Source organism: Lagopus leucura, unplaced genomic scaffold (assembly GCF_019238085.1).
Source record: "Lagopus leucura isolate 7727_CA_CO unplaced genomic scaffold, USGS_WTPT01 Super-Scaffold_100012, whole genome shotgun sequence".
In the NCBI taxonomy this organism is placed as follows: Eukaryota; Metazoa; Chordata; class Aves; order Galliformes; family Phasianidae; genus Lagopus; species Lagopus leucura.
In genome coordinates, this window is record NW_024962267.1 from 17,161,428 (window position 1) to 17,178,281 (window position 16,854).

At 42.7% G+C, this 16,854-nt stretch overlaps 1 protein-coding gene across 3 annotated transcripts in view; it reads left to right on the plus strand.

Annotated features, from left to right (window-relative positions):
- The window catches only part of CPS1 (carbamoyl-phosphate synthase 1), a 234,065-nt gene that overhangs the window by 95,795 nt on the left and 121,416 nt on the right, over positions 1–16,854 (plus strand). For 2 of the 3 annotated variants that reach the window (XM_042874765.1, XM_042874766.1), the window contains exons 35-38: positions 939–998; positions 1,908–2,020; positions 2,583–2,712; positions 3,967–5,789. In XM_042874765.1, the coding sequence (XP_042730699.1) occupies positions 939–998; positions 1,908–2,020; positions 2,583–2,712; positions 3,967–4,065 (402 nt within the window). In that variant the 3' untranslated portion in view covers positions 4,066–5,789. Of the gene's footprint in view, positions 1–938; positions 999–1,907; positions 2,021–2,582; positions 2,713–3,966; positions 5,790–16,854 lie in introns of those variants that run through there. The other variant, XR_006179623.1, reaches the window with a different exon arrangement.

Consider the following 16,854-nt stretch of genomic DNA (forward strand, 5'->3'; position numbering starts at 1 on the left):
AACAAACAAAAAAAACCCACCAAACACACACCGTTGACTTCTTTTCTTCATAGGAAATAGTTCACCCTTCAGAATATTACACTTGCCCGTAGAGGTTAAGCCATCAGTAGCTTGAGAAGGGAGCTTGCAATAATCTTACTTGCAAAATGGCAAGAGTGGCTAGAGCTATAAGCAGGATTCAGCCTGCCTCAGCAGTGAGAAAGGCACGTGCTCCTTCTGATCTTTTCATTGCTGGACCTTCAACAATCAGAAGAAAGTTATGCTGGGCTCAGTTTTTGCCCACTTGTTACTCAGAAGTGGTTTGTTCAAATGCAGATGCTTACAGGAGATCATCTTATCTTTGTGTCTTGTGTTAGATGTGGGTGTGTATCACGAGTCTTTCACAGGTACCCTAAGTACTTGGGCATTCAGCTCCTTGTGGGAACAGGGTGTCCCAGTCTCCTGAGTGTGTTTTTTTTTCTATGCGGCCACAGGAGTTAGAAGTGAACTTGCATGTACGCAGGCTCCTGATCATAGCAATCCGCAAACAGCGACTACAGGTTGCCCAAAACCTGTTCATGTTCGTCATTTGCCAGCATAGAAGGCCAAATGTTTGAATAATGTTGGAATGTAAGTTTGGTTAGGAGTAAAAGAGACTCTAGTCGGTGTACTTGGGAAGGCAGTCATCCTAATATTTAATATGCAGGGCTGTTTCTTAATTGCTGTAGAAATCAGTTTGGTGTATGTCTGTATGTCTCAACTGGGAGTGACTTTGGGCTTTAGGATGCAGACAGTTTCCTTGGAATGGCGTTGTACATACACACTCAGACACATGTATGTGCACAGTGTGCACAGCAAGGTGTTTTTGTCTATATGCAGAGTCTGGAGGAGCTCTGTGCTGGTGAACAAAGCCCTGTCTCTAATCCTACCTTTGACTGTGTAATGAATTTCCTTTTCAGAAATCCTTCCGCTCCAAGTTCCTCTGTGTAGCAGAACTACTGCATGGGGAAGGCTTCCAGGTAAGTAGTTTCAGTTATTTAAAGCTAGGGTTTTTAAAATTGGAAATGTACTCAGCCTGCTGTAGGATTGATGAACTTCGGGATTCATTTGGGAGACAGAGAAAAGGAGATTTTTCCAAGTACAACAGGGGTTTTTGTCCAAGTAGTCAGTAGAGCCAACAGGTATCACCCAACTAAAAGTGTTCATGATTGTTTAATCGAACAAGCAGGACTAACTCACAAGTCTTGGCAAGAACAATCCTGGCTCTGCTATCAGCCAGCAGTCAGGATGTCACACTATAAATCTAAGTTCTCCAAGAAACCAAAGATGCCAGAAGGAGGAGATCTTTTGTGTCGAGAAGGTGCTTCATGATCAGTGATTCTTGTGAGCTGTTGATGTGGGAAATGCGTAGTGTGGACATCCCTTTTGTAAGCTCTTGCATAATTTTGAAACCATGTCCTTACTGAAACTTAACAGCATGGCCACAGAAGACTGGGGAGAGCTTTTAATGTGAAGTATTTAAATACTCTTTTGCTCAGTGGTGTTAGTGTAAGTGCTGGATTTACAGGACTGCCTTTCAAAACTTAGTGCTAGACAGGAAAAAAAAAAAGAAAAAAAAAGCATTCTTAAGTGACTGAATGTAAGCTCTATTGAAAATCAGAGGGGCTTAGGTTTTTCTAAGGCACTTACCTGCTTCTGGGTGTGTTACTGTCATTCACTGACTGTCATCAATCAGCAGGCAAGAGATAACAGAAATTTGGGAAAGTCATGCTGTTCTATTTGTGTCTGTCTATATTGGGAAGTGCCTTTGTGATGAAAAATGCCCTTCAAAATCAGTTCTGACAACTGTGTTGGGTCAAACCCACGTGAGTTAAATGACAAGTTTCTGTATTACGATGCACATGGCAACCTTTCCTTTTCCTTAACAGCTTTATGCCACTGAAGCAACCTCTGACTGGCTCAATGCAAATGGTATCCCTGCAAATCCTGTGGCGTGGCCATCACAGGAAAGCCTGAGTCCCAGCCTCCCTCCAGTCAGGAGGTAAGAGCAATACTCACCTTGTCCAAATTGTGTTAACGTCCAGGATAACGTCCAGGATAACCAATACAAATTTCTGGTCCAGTTGGGATCAGTGATAGTGATTTAATGGGACTTGAGAAGTTTTATCTCATTCAGCCTGGTATTGTGACAGCAGGAAGAGCTCGATCATCCTCGGTGTCCCTTCCAACCCAAGGCATTCTATGATCTCTTGAACAGCCCTATTTGATATGTCATGGGTGTATTGCTCCGCATTACATTGTCTTGGAAGAGTATGCAAGATCTGGATGAGAGTCCATCCACCTTTAAGAGTTGTGCTGAACTGTGTGAAGGCTGAATATTGCTATGTATCACTGGATAGAACAGAAATAGAGCCCAAATTGCTCAGTCCTGCCTTAATGCCTTAACCCCTCAACCCTGCCCTCTTGGGATGTAAGACTTAACATCAAAGACTAAACACAAATGAACATTTTCAGTGTTGTTTACCTGCATGCCTGTGCTATTCAGCTTAGATTTTCATTAAGCAAGATACACTGTGATACTGTCTTGTGCATTGTTTCTTCAGGCTGATAAGGGATGGGAAAATAGATTTGGTGATTAACCTGCCTAACAGCAACACCAAGTTTGTCCATGATAATTATGTGATCCGGAGGATGGCTATTGACAGTGGGATTGCTCTACTCACTAATTTCCAGGTACTTCCATGTTGTTCTTTCTCCTCTTGATTATAGAAGCCTTCAGAGCTTTCAACTGCTTTCAAGCACCAGATTCTGGTGTGTTTGGACCCTCATTATTTCTGAAAAATAATAATGTGACAGAAAATCACAGCATTTTGATTTTCGCATCTATGAATGTTAGAATGTATTTTCCTTTTGCTACTATGTGAAATAACGTTGCTTGGAGTGAAATACAGATGAAAAAATCTTGGGTCCTGCACTGCAGTTGAGGTTGTCGTTGTATCATTTTCAATTCAGAAAAAACTCCTTGTGCGAAATTCCCCACAACATCTTTAAATTATGCATGGAAAGAGTTTTTCATTGGGGATCTTTTCCAGTGCATAGTTCATAAAACAGGATGTAACTGTGCTTTTCTGAATGATCGCTGGGGCAGTCCTGTTCCAGAGTACCATCCAAGTGGAACTCCTGCCTGAGCATTTAGGTCCCTTGTAGTCCCCAGTTGGAAGTCATTGTTTGGAGCTCCTGAAAAGCACCTTTCACACAGTGAAGGGAATGGGGTATTTGGTAATGCAAACTGGGTCTCCTGCTGCCAGTAGTGCCTCGACTTGCTTTGAAGGGGCTTCACCTGTCACAAAAGGGCCTCAGCTAGTTCTCATTAAACACAGCAGCCAAATTCCTGTGGATTTCAGTGGATGCTGATGTGGAACTCAGTGACTAGAGCTGGTGTCCAGCTGTGCAAAATCTTCTGCACTTTTGGAGTGAGTAAAGAGGAGAGAGAGTGCCAAGATCCATGTTTGTAGACAGGATAATGCCAAACATGATTTACAAGAATGGGAAATTGAAGAATGTCCTCTGCCTACTTGTGAAACACACTGACAACCAGAAAAGGAATCCCCATTGAAAATTTATTACCACACCTGCTTAATTGAGGTGAACCACTTTGAATGCAGAGTTTGATTCTCTGAGAAGAACAATTCCATGTTCTCTTAAAGGCCTGGGAAGTAGAGGGAAAGAAGTGTTTTCACAGGATAGAACTGTCTTGCCAAGGAAGTCTGGCAGGAGTACATCCATCCAGATGGACAGGTGTGCTTCCGGGGACTGGAGCCAACACCTATTTGAAGCCAGGTTGAAATTGGTTTCAATTTGGATGGGCTTGTGAACTGGATCTATACACAACTATTTGAGGGTGAGCATGGAATTGTGAAGCCTGCTCTCTCAGTCTTCTGCAGAAGGTTTTGCAGTGCTTAGTCCTCATCTGCTTTGTATTGACAGGTGACAAAGCTTTTTGCTGAAGCTATCAAATACTCTGGGAAATTGGACTCCAAGAGTCTCTTCCACTACAGACACTTTGACAAAGGAGATGCTGCATAGAAGATCTATGTCCAACCTGCAGTCTTAGCTGCTGCTGGCACCGCAAAAGAGGAGATCTCAGATCATCCATCTGACATCTTTGTGTGCATTTTATAGTGTCTGCACTGTTTGTCTTTCCAACTTAAGCAAACTAACTCCCAGCAAGTGCTTTTGGTCGTTCACTGGAAAGCAGTGTTCTCCCCAGCCTTTCTACCATCTTATCTCCATTTCCACTTAGGAAGAAATATTACTTAATAGATCCAGATGCCACCGTAGCAGACAGATGAGAGATACCAATGTTCCTCCATAGGAGTAGCTCTTTTGATAACTAACCTGTTCTTCCTTAGATGTTTTTGGATCCATCTGCCCAGATATTCTCATGTTGGACTGTTGGATTTGGCCCCGAACTCCCACAGAAAGATGTGTAGCTTCTTCTTTCTGTTGCTGGCTGTTGAAGATTTCACAACTTTATATAATGATCAGGCATCCTCCTGCATGATCTCCCAATGACACCATGGACAACTCTTGTAGTACAGAACTGCTGAGGGTGATGGGTACGATAGAATTTCTTTAAAGACAAAAAATCATGAATTCCGAATGATTCCCTGCAACATCTGAGGGGCATGAGGCACCAACTGGTTTTTTTTGTGTTAAACCCTGGCTGAGCATCCTCTTATGCAGCCTGCAGATCTGATGGGTAATGAAGACTCTGTGTTCTCTTTTTAAAATGTTTTGTTTAAAAAAAAAATAAATAAATCTGAATTCAAGCAGTTGTCACTGCTTTGTAAGGGTTCTCAGCTTTGTGTTTGGCTTCAAAAATGGGGAATTCCCTGAAGACTTCTTTGTACTGCTGTCCAGTGTTCTGTGCTGTGATTGTGGACATTAAGATTGAATCCTTTCAGTACAAGGTGAAAGCGTGTCAGTACATTAAGCCTCCCAATTAAGTGACCCCTTCACTTTCACTCTGGCTTTTTCTCTTGCTTTTTCAGCTCTAGCAATGCCTGCAAATCCTGCCCACAGAGCAGGCACCTGCTATGTCACTTAATGCACGTCTTCACGTACTGATTACGTAGCAGAAGAGTTCCACAGCTCTATGGCTAACAACGCTGTATCCTGTATACATACACAGCAGTCTCTGTGCCTACCTCTGAATGTTTTTCAGCTGGGGACAACGTGTTTGTCTTTTATTCCCCCCATATTGCAGTGTGAAACTGAAAAGCTTCAAAATTGAACTAATGCAATAACATTTCAGGAGGAATATCAAATCTGATGAGAGCTGTTATTGAAAGGTGCAAAGGAGAGGACAGAAGCCGTGATGCCTTTGGGTGTCAGAGGAATCCCTGAGCAACTGATGCTGAATGCCAAGACCAAATTTTGAGTTAAGTGTGGATTTATTTCTGACCTGGTTGATATTCCAAGTCCTCTGATCTCAGACATCTTGTCATAACTAACTGTTGTGGTGAACACAGTCCTGCCTGCTGTGCAGAGGGAGAGCTTTGCACTTTTAGAGTAGAGATGTTATTAAAAAAACAAAAAAACAAACAAAAAAACCCCACCAATCCAGAAGAGCCCAGAGCTACCGAGTGTTCACCCATTCAGTTGTGAAATGAATGACTAATGGTGGTTAATGAACCAGTGCTCTGTAAATGCATCCTGCACTTTCTTTTTCCAGTGGCAAAAATTTCATTAATAATTGATGAAGTCGCACATTGTCCCCCTCTGCTTTTACCTCTAGTAGTGAACAAAGTGACATCTTAACGTGTCTGTATTCTCTTGTTCTTCTGCTTCGATTTTGTTACTTTTTTCAAGAGCTGAAAAGGAAATAAATGCCCCGGCCACTCATTCTTGATTTCTTCCCTTTATTAAAAAAATGTTTTGTGTTGTCATTAGTTTTTTAAGCATTGATGATACTGCTCTCTATAGTCATTTGTCTTATATGTTCCTGTTATTTGTTGCAGCACTGCAGATACTTAAGCCACAACTTCTTTGGTGTCCGTAGATCTTCATGTAATTAGATTGAATTTAGAAGAGAAACACACAAGGGCTGAATATATTCTGTATACTGAGTACTCTGGTTATGCACTGGTGTTAACATTTTGCTGCTGATGCTGAACACCAGTTCTTTTCTCCACTCTTCCAAAGCAAATGTCATGCATGTGCTTCCACACCTAGGCAGACCCATCTGTACATACATTGCCCCAGCTGACCTTTCCTTTATCTCCTTTGGTGTCTCCTCTGCTTTCCCTGTTGAAGAAAACTGGTTTTGCTCTGCCTGATGTGAGTTGAAACAACAGCTCCTGTCGTTCTCAGGAGGTGCCAAGAAGTCATCCCCAAACTTACCTCATGCCAGAACCAAATGGTGGTTGAATTTATTTCTTGGTATCCTTCTCTTCTTTGCAAAACAAAGGTACAAACACTATAGGATTTTTTTTTTTAAATATCTACAATTGTTGAGATCGATACAGATTGAAAAAAAGTTACAATTAGTATCCTTTGTACTGTGCTCACCTCTGCTTTTGACAGGTTCTGCTTTGTAAGTGTCTTTTTCTTATTAATCTTGTGAAGGGTGACAATGACTGATGAAAAAGGTGCTTTACAGAGCAAGGAAAGGCCATTTGCTAATCTGTGAGCTGTCAAATCTTTTCTTTTTTTTTTTGTCTTAAAGTAAGTTGATAAAGAGACACATGAAGGTATTAGAGGCAGTATGAGGTACAACTTCTGAGATCCGCACAAGAAAAGGTGGCAAAGAACCATGATGAAGTATGAGGGAATGTGATTTTTAGTAATAGGAATGTATTTTTCTCTTTAGCCTGCCAAGTTGCTCCCTGGAGCTGTATCTCTCCGAGGATGCCAAGTGCTAGGAAGCCTGGAGGCGTGACTTCCCAGGAGTACAGCTGAGTAGTGAGGTCAGGGTCATCATCCTCTTGGTCACCTCTCTGGATTTACTCCTCTCAAATTAGCATCGTTTAAATCACCTGAAGATTGCTTGGGCAGTCCCTCCGGAGAAGAGATTAGCAGCAAAGCAAGGATAGTTAGTCACGGTGAAAGAAAGCAGAGAAGAATGCAAGAGAGGGAAGGCACCTCAGTGCTATCAGTTTCTGCTTTCCTGTGAGGGCCTGAAAACACTGGAAATGAAGACACATGCTTTATATCAGTGAAGCAAGCAGTGGAAAGCTTTGAGAACTGTGCGCTCCACTTGAAAGAATCAAAATCAGCTTTCTGAAAGGCATAGAATGTAGGCAAGTAGGAAAGGCTTTGTGATCTGAAGGAGCTCTTGGCATTGAGCAGAGCAATATGTCTTGTTTGGCTTGCAGGTTGTTGGGTTTTCCTGGACTGGATGCTGCCTATTTGTGCATTGGTTTTCTCTGTTTGGATCAGAGGTATCTAGGAATCTGCCTGGGAGCTTACCACCTCTATATCTTTATGATAAGGAGATTCATAAAAGCAGGTGAAGAGTTGAATGATAGTACCAAAGCCCCCAGGTGCAGCGTGTGCAGTATCGGAGCTTGATGCACACCTCCTGCCTGCCTCCCAGTCAGATGCCAACAACCACTAGCGGGATGTTGGGCACACGTGGCAATAAAGAGGAGGTGGTAAAAGGGGAGGGCGTCTCTGGCTCCTGTTGTTTAAAGCATTTATAACACCAAGTTGTAATCAGAGCAGCCTTGACCTTGGGAAGCTTTTAGCAGACGTAATTAGTGCTGTCATCTCTGCACTGACAGGAGGTGCTGCTGTGTCATATGAAGCATGAGTGCTTCTGCTGTAGCCATCTGCAGGACATGAAAATCTGCTGCCAAATAACCACCTAAACCCTCTGGTTCTGTTCCTCCTGTGTCTTTGTATGGAACAATGTATAACTCGATTTATAGGGAATAATCTAGTTAGTGTAACATTTGTTTCTCTCTTGCCGTGGAAGAGCGTTTAAATATGAACCTTTTAAATTATCCTAATTAAACGGAGAACATGATATTTTGTCATAAATTAGGTAGGCTAAACTCTCCCTCATCCTCATAATTAAAATATATTGAATTTTGCAGAGTGATAGTACTGGTTGAGATAAACTCTTTTAATTCAGAGAAGTTAGTAAAGGTGAAACGGAGACAAAAGCATTTGTTGCAAATTATGTTTGAGCTTTATGATGACATACTTCAGGGAGAAGAGGAATAGTTGCTAGGGAGTGAACTCATGCTTTGGGAGTACCGTGATGTTAGATGGATGCTCTGGTTCTGCCAGGAGGGCTTGGAGTTTGTAGTTCCAGCACAATTCATTCTTCCAGGGAACATTTCTTATTATTAAAGGTCAAGTTTTTCCTCCTGAAGCATGATATTTCTTAAACACTATGGATGTGGTGTCTGTCAGTTGGTACAGAGCTGCTAGCACTAGGGCAAAGCCAGCAGGATGGGCTGATTTTACTGCTGCTTTTAGCCTCTCGTGTAAATGCACACATTATTTATTATAGTGAATCAGACACTTTTGCAGGAAGAACATTTGCTCTTCCAGCTTTAGACAATCTTGTTCTTTTTTTTCTGACTTCCTGAGCTTTACTAAATACTGCTTAGCTCTTGTCCTCCAAGATCTCTTGAGGTAATGAGATCTCATTATAGCTTAAAATGGCCCTCTGCTGTTTGCCATCTCTGGGAGAGAGGCGTTAACAATCCACCCCCTTCTGACAGAAGCTTCTTGGAGCATGGTTATTTTCTGACAAAGCATCACGTGGCATGGGATGAAATGCTTGTTGTTGTGGGTTATGGGAGACAGAACGGTGGAGATGGAAAGCAAGATGGCGTCATCAAAATCTGACTGTTGCTGAGGATCAAACCTGAGTTTTTGGTCAAATTTTGAATGTGTTGATGAGGCCAGCTGAAAGCAAATACATAGTGTGTTCTTACCACCAGTAGATTAGAGTTCTTAGGGCATCCTAAAATAAGCATTAAAAGCTTCTGTAGCGCTCTTGGAGCAGCTATGCAAATTCCAGAGTTTATCTGTTTTGCAGCTTAGCCCAAGCAGTAGTTCCTTAAGTGAAGGTCTCAGAATCCTGTATTGTTCGTATCCCCTTCTGAGATGCTATGTGGATAACAAGCATTTGGTGCTTCAGCAATAGTGTGTTGGTTGGGTATTAGAAAAAGTTCAGGTTGGATATTAGGAAAAAGTTCTTCTCAGGAAGAGCAGTGGTGCAGTGGCACAGCTGCCCAGGGATCACCATCCCTGAAGGTGTTCCAGAACCGTGGGATGTGGCGCTGAGAGATGTGGTCAGTGTGCATGGTAGGGAGAGGTTGATGGTTGGACTTGATGATTTTAGAGGTCTCTTCCGACCTTAATGATTCTATGAAGTGTAGTAATTAACCATCTGAACGTCAGGCAAGACAGAAAATACAGACTCTGGGGAGCACTTTGGTGCAGGGAGAGAGTACAGGGGAAGAAGGATGGATTTGAAAGCTACTGGGCAAATTTGAGATTTGTTAGCTTACATTTGTTAGATAATGCTCTGAAGTCATTTCTGGTAGGTGCAATAGCATCATACGTAGTTTAACTTGGGAAATGCTGGAAGCTACTGCAAGTGCAGAGAAGTCAGGCACTGACAGGTGTCTTCTAGAGAGAAGGAGTGGAGCATCAAAATTCAAAATGCCTGAGTTCGGGTCCTTCTCCATCCTCACGCTCTCCTCGTGCAGTTCAGATATGCTGTTAAGCTCAATTTCCTGTTTGAAACTGTTTGCAGTGGTGTCAGGTTCAGGGAAGGAATGAATGTGGGTCGCAGCTGTGTCACCACGGAGCAGGACTGCATGGCTGTGCCACAGCCCAGGCTACCAGCGCTGTTACTCCCCAGCCAGAGCTCTCATACAGCTCCAAAATGAGCGCTGCTTGCAATTTTTGGCCTTACTAACATGAGGGTAGCTGAAATGAAGCCGGAGACATCGAGCTGTACTGAGATGAGTGTACCTCTGAACACGTAATAAAGATCTGAGACCTTGGCAGAAAGAAAAATGCCAATTATACAAGCGCTCAAAGATTGTTTTTCTGTCCTGTGGGATCTAAACGTAGCGCAATAGCACCGTTACATATATTAGTGTGAGCCCAGGCATCCTTAACTAAAAAATGATTTTTTTCTTTTTAATTAACTGCAGGAAAAACAGCCTCAAGAAATCCTGTTCGCTATCTGACATCAAGAAAAGACTATTAACAATAATTGTTGGGTTTTTAGTTTTCAAAGAACCCATAATTAAATTTATTGTCTCATAAGTGATTAGAATTAATTGCTTCCACATGAGCTCTGGTGCACACTATCTGCTTTGAATTGGGAGTGGTTCTTCTGCAGAATTCTTTCATTTATCACAATCCCTTTCTGTTGTGTTCCATGCCAGAGTCAAGCTGTTGCTCTAAGGCATTACTAGAAAGTGACCAGTATTGATTTAATTTATCTTCTCCAACAGATCAGGATTAACTGGACAGAATGGATTCTCCCAGTGTTTAAATAGAAATGTTTTGTTTGACACAGAGGTGATGGAGCAACCCACTGCCGCATGGGTTAGATTTTCAAACTCGTGCATCAAGACTGAATGACATACCTGAATTCTCTTTAAAAGAGCTTCGTGATGCTAATCTGAGGATTAATCCTACGTTGAGAGGAGGATGTGTTACACATCTGCTCACGTGTTGTAGTAAATAATGATAGCTGGCTTTAGTTGGCGTTATGGTGGTTTAAGACCACTTTCTCACCAGTTTGCCAGGCTTGGATACGACCTTCTAATCACAAGAGGTATGACCTTCGTTTCACTGCCTGTGTTCCCTTCTGTAAGGAAGCTGTTAGGTCAGGGCTTGAAGTGGTGATGGAGCACCTGGTGAAGGGCTGTGGCTGGCCCATGGGGCTCAGGCAATGTGTTTGCACCTGTGCTCCCCAGCTGGCCGGAAGGGGCAGACCCAGGGGGAAGCCACCCTGAGCTCATATAAGGGCCGGCCATGGAAGAGAGAGCATTTCTTGGAGCGGGGGCTTCCTGAGAAGGAGTGCTGCACGGCCCCAGAGCTCCTTTACTTGTTGGGTGGGTTCAGCTTTTCTTTCTGCATATGACTGTGGGCTTAGCTGTGAATATTTTGTCTGGTAGCACCGTGAGCCAGAAGCCGTTGTTTCTTTGTGAGCAGAACACTCTCTCACCTGGTTACTGTTTGCGTTGGAAGGTGTTAGGGGAAGGAAGTTGCTTTCCTCATATGTTAGTTCTGTTAAATACTACCTAGGTAGACCAGAGCAGAGTCTCAGTTCTCTTGTCCAAGAGCCCCTGATCAACATAAAGATTTCCCAAGGCTGTGGGCTGTGCTCAGCAGCAGTGTTCCTGAGGCTCAGCTGTAGGGTAGGGCTCATCATCCTCATGCCTTTTTGTGGGTCACTTCTGAAAACACAAATCTTATAGCCCTTCTTGGCCGTGTGTGGTGGAGCCTCTCATTTCTATTAACCTGTAGCAACAGGCAGCTGTATAAAAGTTATTTCCACGGGGTATCAAATCCTTTCCTGATCTACCTGTGTGTGATTCTTCATTGGTGAAAAGGTGATGTAAAGAGTGCTTGAATTGCTGGGTGCCCTATGAGAGACATCTGGTCAAAGGGGTTGTAGAACTGTGTAAAATAGGATATTAGAGCATTTAATATAACGTGACTTCACTCTCAGCCTGTATTTTTAGAGAACAGAGTGCTTCAGAGAATGGATTTATAATAAGGAGATATTTTCTCTCAATCCAGGATGCTGCTTCTGTGGAAGAATCCTACACAATTTTCATACGCTTGTCATCATAGAAATTACAGAGCATTAGGCTTTTTGTTACAAGCATGGAAAGTTTAGCAGACAATGACTTGCTTCCTCTGAATTGTGATAACTTCTGGAATTGAATGAATTTAATTTAATTACGTCCTGTAGAAAGTTATCGCTCTCTATTCAGCTCCAGGACATAGCAGAAGGTATGAATGATTTGCTCTGTAGAAATGGGAGTTTCAGAGTGTAAGTGGTGTAGTCACAGGGAATTTATGTGGACAGATTCCAGTCTAGCTGAATTACTTATGTGAAAACATTAATAAAACAGGTTTTATTATGTGTTAATGGCAGCAAGAAGTGCCCTCCATTGTTCTGTTCAGCCACTAATCTGTCTGTAGGGCCTCGCATAAGGACAAGCTTAAGGAAGATGAGGAAGTAATGTTCTCTGGGGAATCCTGCAAGGTTGTACCTAGAACATATATTTACAGCTTTTTATAATTTAGCAGCACCACGTAATTGCTTTGATCCCTGCTGGAGGGGGTCGCAACCTTGAGCTGCTCCACAAGGGAAAAAGATCTGCAGTTACCAGGTGTCACCTGAAGACAGCACAGCCTCTGTTGCAAAGCAGTAGCTGATGGAGTGTGCATGGCTGGCCCATTGCAAGTGCCAAGAAACAGGAGTCAGCTTCTTTGATAGATATCAGAATTAGGACCCAAAGACCCCGTGATGTGAGCAAGTGTGTCAATAAGGTGGATGCACAGAAAGCCAAGAGGCCTCTCTTTCTGGATCTGAGAAGTGTTTTTGAAGATGTGCTATCTGAATGGCTTGCAGCTTGATGAACACAGCCTTTACCAGCTTGCCATAAGTCTATGTGCTTGGGCTGTAAATGTTGTGGAGCAGTTCTGAGTTCACGGGGGGGGGGCTGTTTGTGCTAACGCAGTCTCCAATAGCAGTACTCGTCCACTGTCCCCTTTAATGTGCTCCTCTCACACTGATAACTCTAATAGAAAGGAAAAGCTGTGATTCAGCAGCTTTGGGAAAAAACACTGTTGGGATTTGGCTGTCTTCAAGGCCAACTCAGTCTTCCAAGCATCCCTCCCTGGTGACTACTCTTTTCCACATCTCCCTCCCACACCCAACTCTTTCTGCCCTCTGAGCACATGGATTGCCAAATGCCATGAGCAAGGACTTTTTTTTTCTCCAAGTCTATCAATTGTGTCACCAGCAGCAATTTACCTTCTCTGCAAACCTTGCTGTGGGCAAGTGACTTCTGAAAGTGTGTTATGCTGTTCCTTGGGTAAAGGCCAGCAGCTTGGGTGCAGAGGAGGGGTAATGTCTTTGATGACTTCATTGCCTTAAGCAGGTAACACATCTAAATTCTTACCGTGGAGTTGTTACCCTGCAACAGGATCCCAGAGTGAAGCTGATTTCTTGTCTGGTTCTCAGGACAAATCCGTGCTCCCTACTCTAGGCTGCAGTTCAGGCATTCCACATGAGGACCTGATGGAGGAAAAGTATGCAGGTAGAGTAGTCTTAGTCCTTTCCATGATTTTTATTTTTTTTCACCAGTGTCTCTGTTTGTAAAGAGCACAAGAAAAGGGAAAAAAAATATTCAAGTCATCTTTTAGGGATCATTTTTGTTTATGTTTGTGTTAAAAACATAAAGAAAGAAGCTCCTAAAACCAGACTTTTCACAGTAAAATGGGTAGCAAATAGTGCCACTTCAGTAAATGTTGCCATTCATTTTTCAATAAATTACCAATTTATACTTCTGAATGTGGTAATAAAAAGAGAGAAAAGGATAGAAGAAGGAGGGAAAACTTGGGAGGTTTATGTTTACTGCCAAGCATTTGGTTTTATGTTTATCTCATGGAAAGTAACTCCATATATCATGATAATTGACTTCACCAAGTACCTTTAAGAAAAAAAAGCTACAAAACAACATCTTGTGTGAGAGAAGACTGCATGGTTTTCCGCTAAGTAAAACATTATCCTGTGAGATAATGGCTTAAGCTCTTTGCAGTATTCCTGTTCTGTGGTTCGTTTGCCCAGTTGGTGGCTGAGAACAAGCAAGGTCACGGCACAGATAAAAGCAAAATGTTTATAGCTCTCTTATAACCCCGCACAAATCATCGCTTATCTACCGTCGTTCCAGACTAATTGATTCCTGAGAACTTTATGGAGCGAGAGCGTTTTTCCCCCTCGCTTTCTTCCGGCGATTTCCTTGTTACCATTTTAACTGCAATGATTTGCAAGTAGCTCTTTGCTGCTCCTGCCCAAGGATTTGGACCAGGTTTGGGAGGGGCCACTCGATTTCTCTTTGGCACTTTTGGGGCTAAGGATGAGAATTGTTGAGCAGCCGGGATGCTGAATTTTTCCATCACTCAACGCAACAAAAGCCAAATTCATTGCTGCTCTATTTTAGGAACAGCATTTGTGGCAGTTCGTCTCTGAGTCAGTCAGAAGAGCAGAGAATGGGATTGTGGCAGGCAATAAAAAAACCCTGCTGCTCCAATAAGGACTTTAATTACTCACCTCGTTACAGGTGAGACCAAGGGAGGCTGGCAGCAATGCCAGCTCCAGCACAGCTGTGGAGGATTTATTTTTCTCAATGATGAGTGAAAAAGGCTGTAAAAATACTGTACAAGGTTGGCTAATAAACTGTATTTTATTAGCCATACTTATTACAAGTGTTTACAGGCTAGTGTGCTGATAGGCATTTTGATGAGGTAATATTCCTTAATTGCAATCATTCTGGGATTGCAAAACAAAGGATGGAAAGCCAAAAAGCTGGAAAACATAACACATGCATATGTCAGGTCAGGATTTATAGGCAGCTAGTGAGCATCTAGCTTGGCAGCAGGTATGTTAAATAGTTACAGTGTTGGCCTCGTCCAGTGGTTTGAGACTTGTTTATGGCAGATTGATAGTGCTGATTGGCAGATGGCTGGGACTGCAAGCAAAATGCACGTGCTTTTTCTAGTGGTCTCTGTGGAGCATTTCAGGCCCTTGAGGTCCTATAGCAGACCAGTGAGCTGACAGCATCCCCTTGCTATTTGGCTTCTGTCTTACTCCTGTTTTTCCTTGGTCCACGGCGAACGCAGGCAATGAGAGGTAAGACCTGGGCAGCTTCCCAGCCCATCACGTAGGCAAGGGTTAATCTTGGCTATTTTGAATCTCAGTCCAACACCGCCAAGTTCTTCCTTGGTTTAACTTGTCTGGGTTTATGGCACAATTTACATCTCCTAAGTCCTGCTGGTAAACTGGCTTCTTGGTGATAAGAGCCATTTTCTAGAGTGCTTCCAGCCAGAAACAGCAGCGTGCTTCCTAGAAATGCCACTTGGAGAGAGGCTGCGATGTCCTCGCATGTAGTAAATGTTTTGCAAGCAGGGCATTTCTACAAGCCTACCGTGAGCTGATGGTTTGTTCAGGTGTGTGTGCATGGTGTGCAGGTAAAGCAGTCAGCCACGCATGCTAAGACAGTTCTGCAGTTCTGACAGCTAGCAAGGGAAGCAGGTAGTGATCAGAGTCACCTAGGAACACATTTTTATGCAGATCAGTCAAAGTTGCACCGCTGCATTACGTGTGCAAATCCTACTTTGCACCAGTGACCTTTTTAGGAGTCTTAATCCCATTCAATTCTTTTTGTCTTGGCACCTCCCTACCACGGAGTAAAAAGCAGGTATTCTCTATTCCTATGAAGAATGAAGCTGTGAATGTCTGTGATGGGGATGGAGCTTCTGAGTTGAAGCCTAGTAAATCCCCTTTGGGAGACTTTCTGTTAATTTCTTTGGGTTTGGTGAAGATCCTAAAGGGCTATTTTTCCCCAGGTATGAAAAGATCACATGGATTTACAGCTTCTCTTCTCTGCCTGAGCTGACTCTCCTGTTACCCTTTGCATCTGGGGGGGGAAAAAAAAAAAAAAGCAAGAATACATACATATATATATATATATGTATATCCTAATATTCTAGGATGTCAGCAATGGCTTTGGCCTGTTGTGGGAATGTGGAGCATTCATGAGTGGTTATGGTAGGTGTTCTGTATATTTTGCTGTGAAGCAAGAAGCACAGGTGAGGTGGTCATCCATTTTAAGATGTGGTTGTTCCGTGCCACCAAGTATCTCTGTGCTAAGACAGGATAAGCAGGTTCCATTTTCTGGCTGAACTTTTGGGAAGCTTGTATGAGTTGTTATCACACTTAGCAGATTTTCACCAGAAACACTTGTGCAGCATTCAGATGGTGATTGATACATGCTCTGTTGTGGCAGCTTCTAAACAATACAGATAGGCAGTACAGCTGGACCATCTTGCTGTCACATTACCAAAAGCAACCTCTTGTCCTGCAGCCAACTGCAGAATGGACTGTTGTTCATCATTAACTCTGAAAGAAGACGCTTCACTGAATCATTGATACTCCATCTTTTTCTTAAGAGTTGCTTATCTAAATATTAAGTACAACCTCATGCGTTTATATGGCAGCTGGAAGTTGCTTTCTGAGAGAACAATTTTTAACATCTTTTAAAAAAAAAACAAAAAAACCAGCAGAACTGTCTGCATTTCTCACAAATCAACTGAGTGCTCATTTCCTACTGATCAGTCTTCGAGCTTCTCATTTCAGTTTCAAGAGTGCAGCGTTCATTTGTCAAACTGAACAGAGAAGGAAAAAAAAAACAAGCAGAAGAATTAGAGTCTGTCAGCCTGTAAATGCCCTACAGCTTGAAGTTATGAGCAAGTTGGTTTTGCTTGTTGATGAGCACATGAGAATAGTGGCCGTGTGTGTTAACACCTGCACTGGAGGATCAAGGACTAATGATGCTGAATGAATGAGATTCACACAAATACAACTCCATCTCCCTCCATATGTTCTGTGTGAAATGGTAGGTAGCCATCAGATTGTAGGGCAGGGACATAAGGCTTAGTGAGCTAGAGGAAAAGGTACTGCATCCTGTGATCTTAAGCACTTCTGACAACAAGAAAGAAGGAGGAGAAGTCTGCATGGCAAAAAAAAGTCATAGTGTACTTTGACTAGAGGAGGTTGTACTGCTGCATGAGGAACACACACGTTTGGTGGTT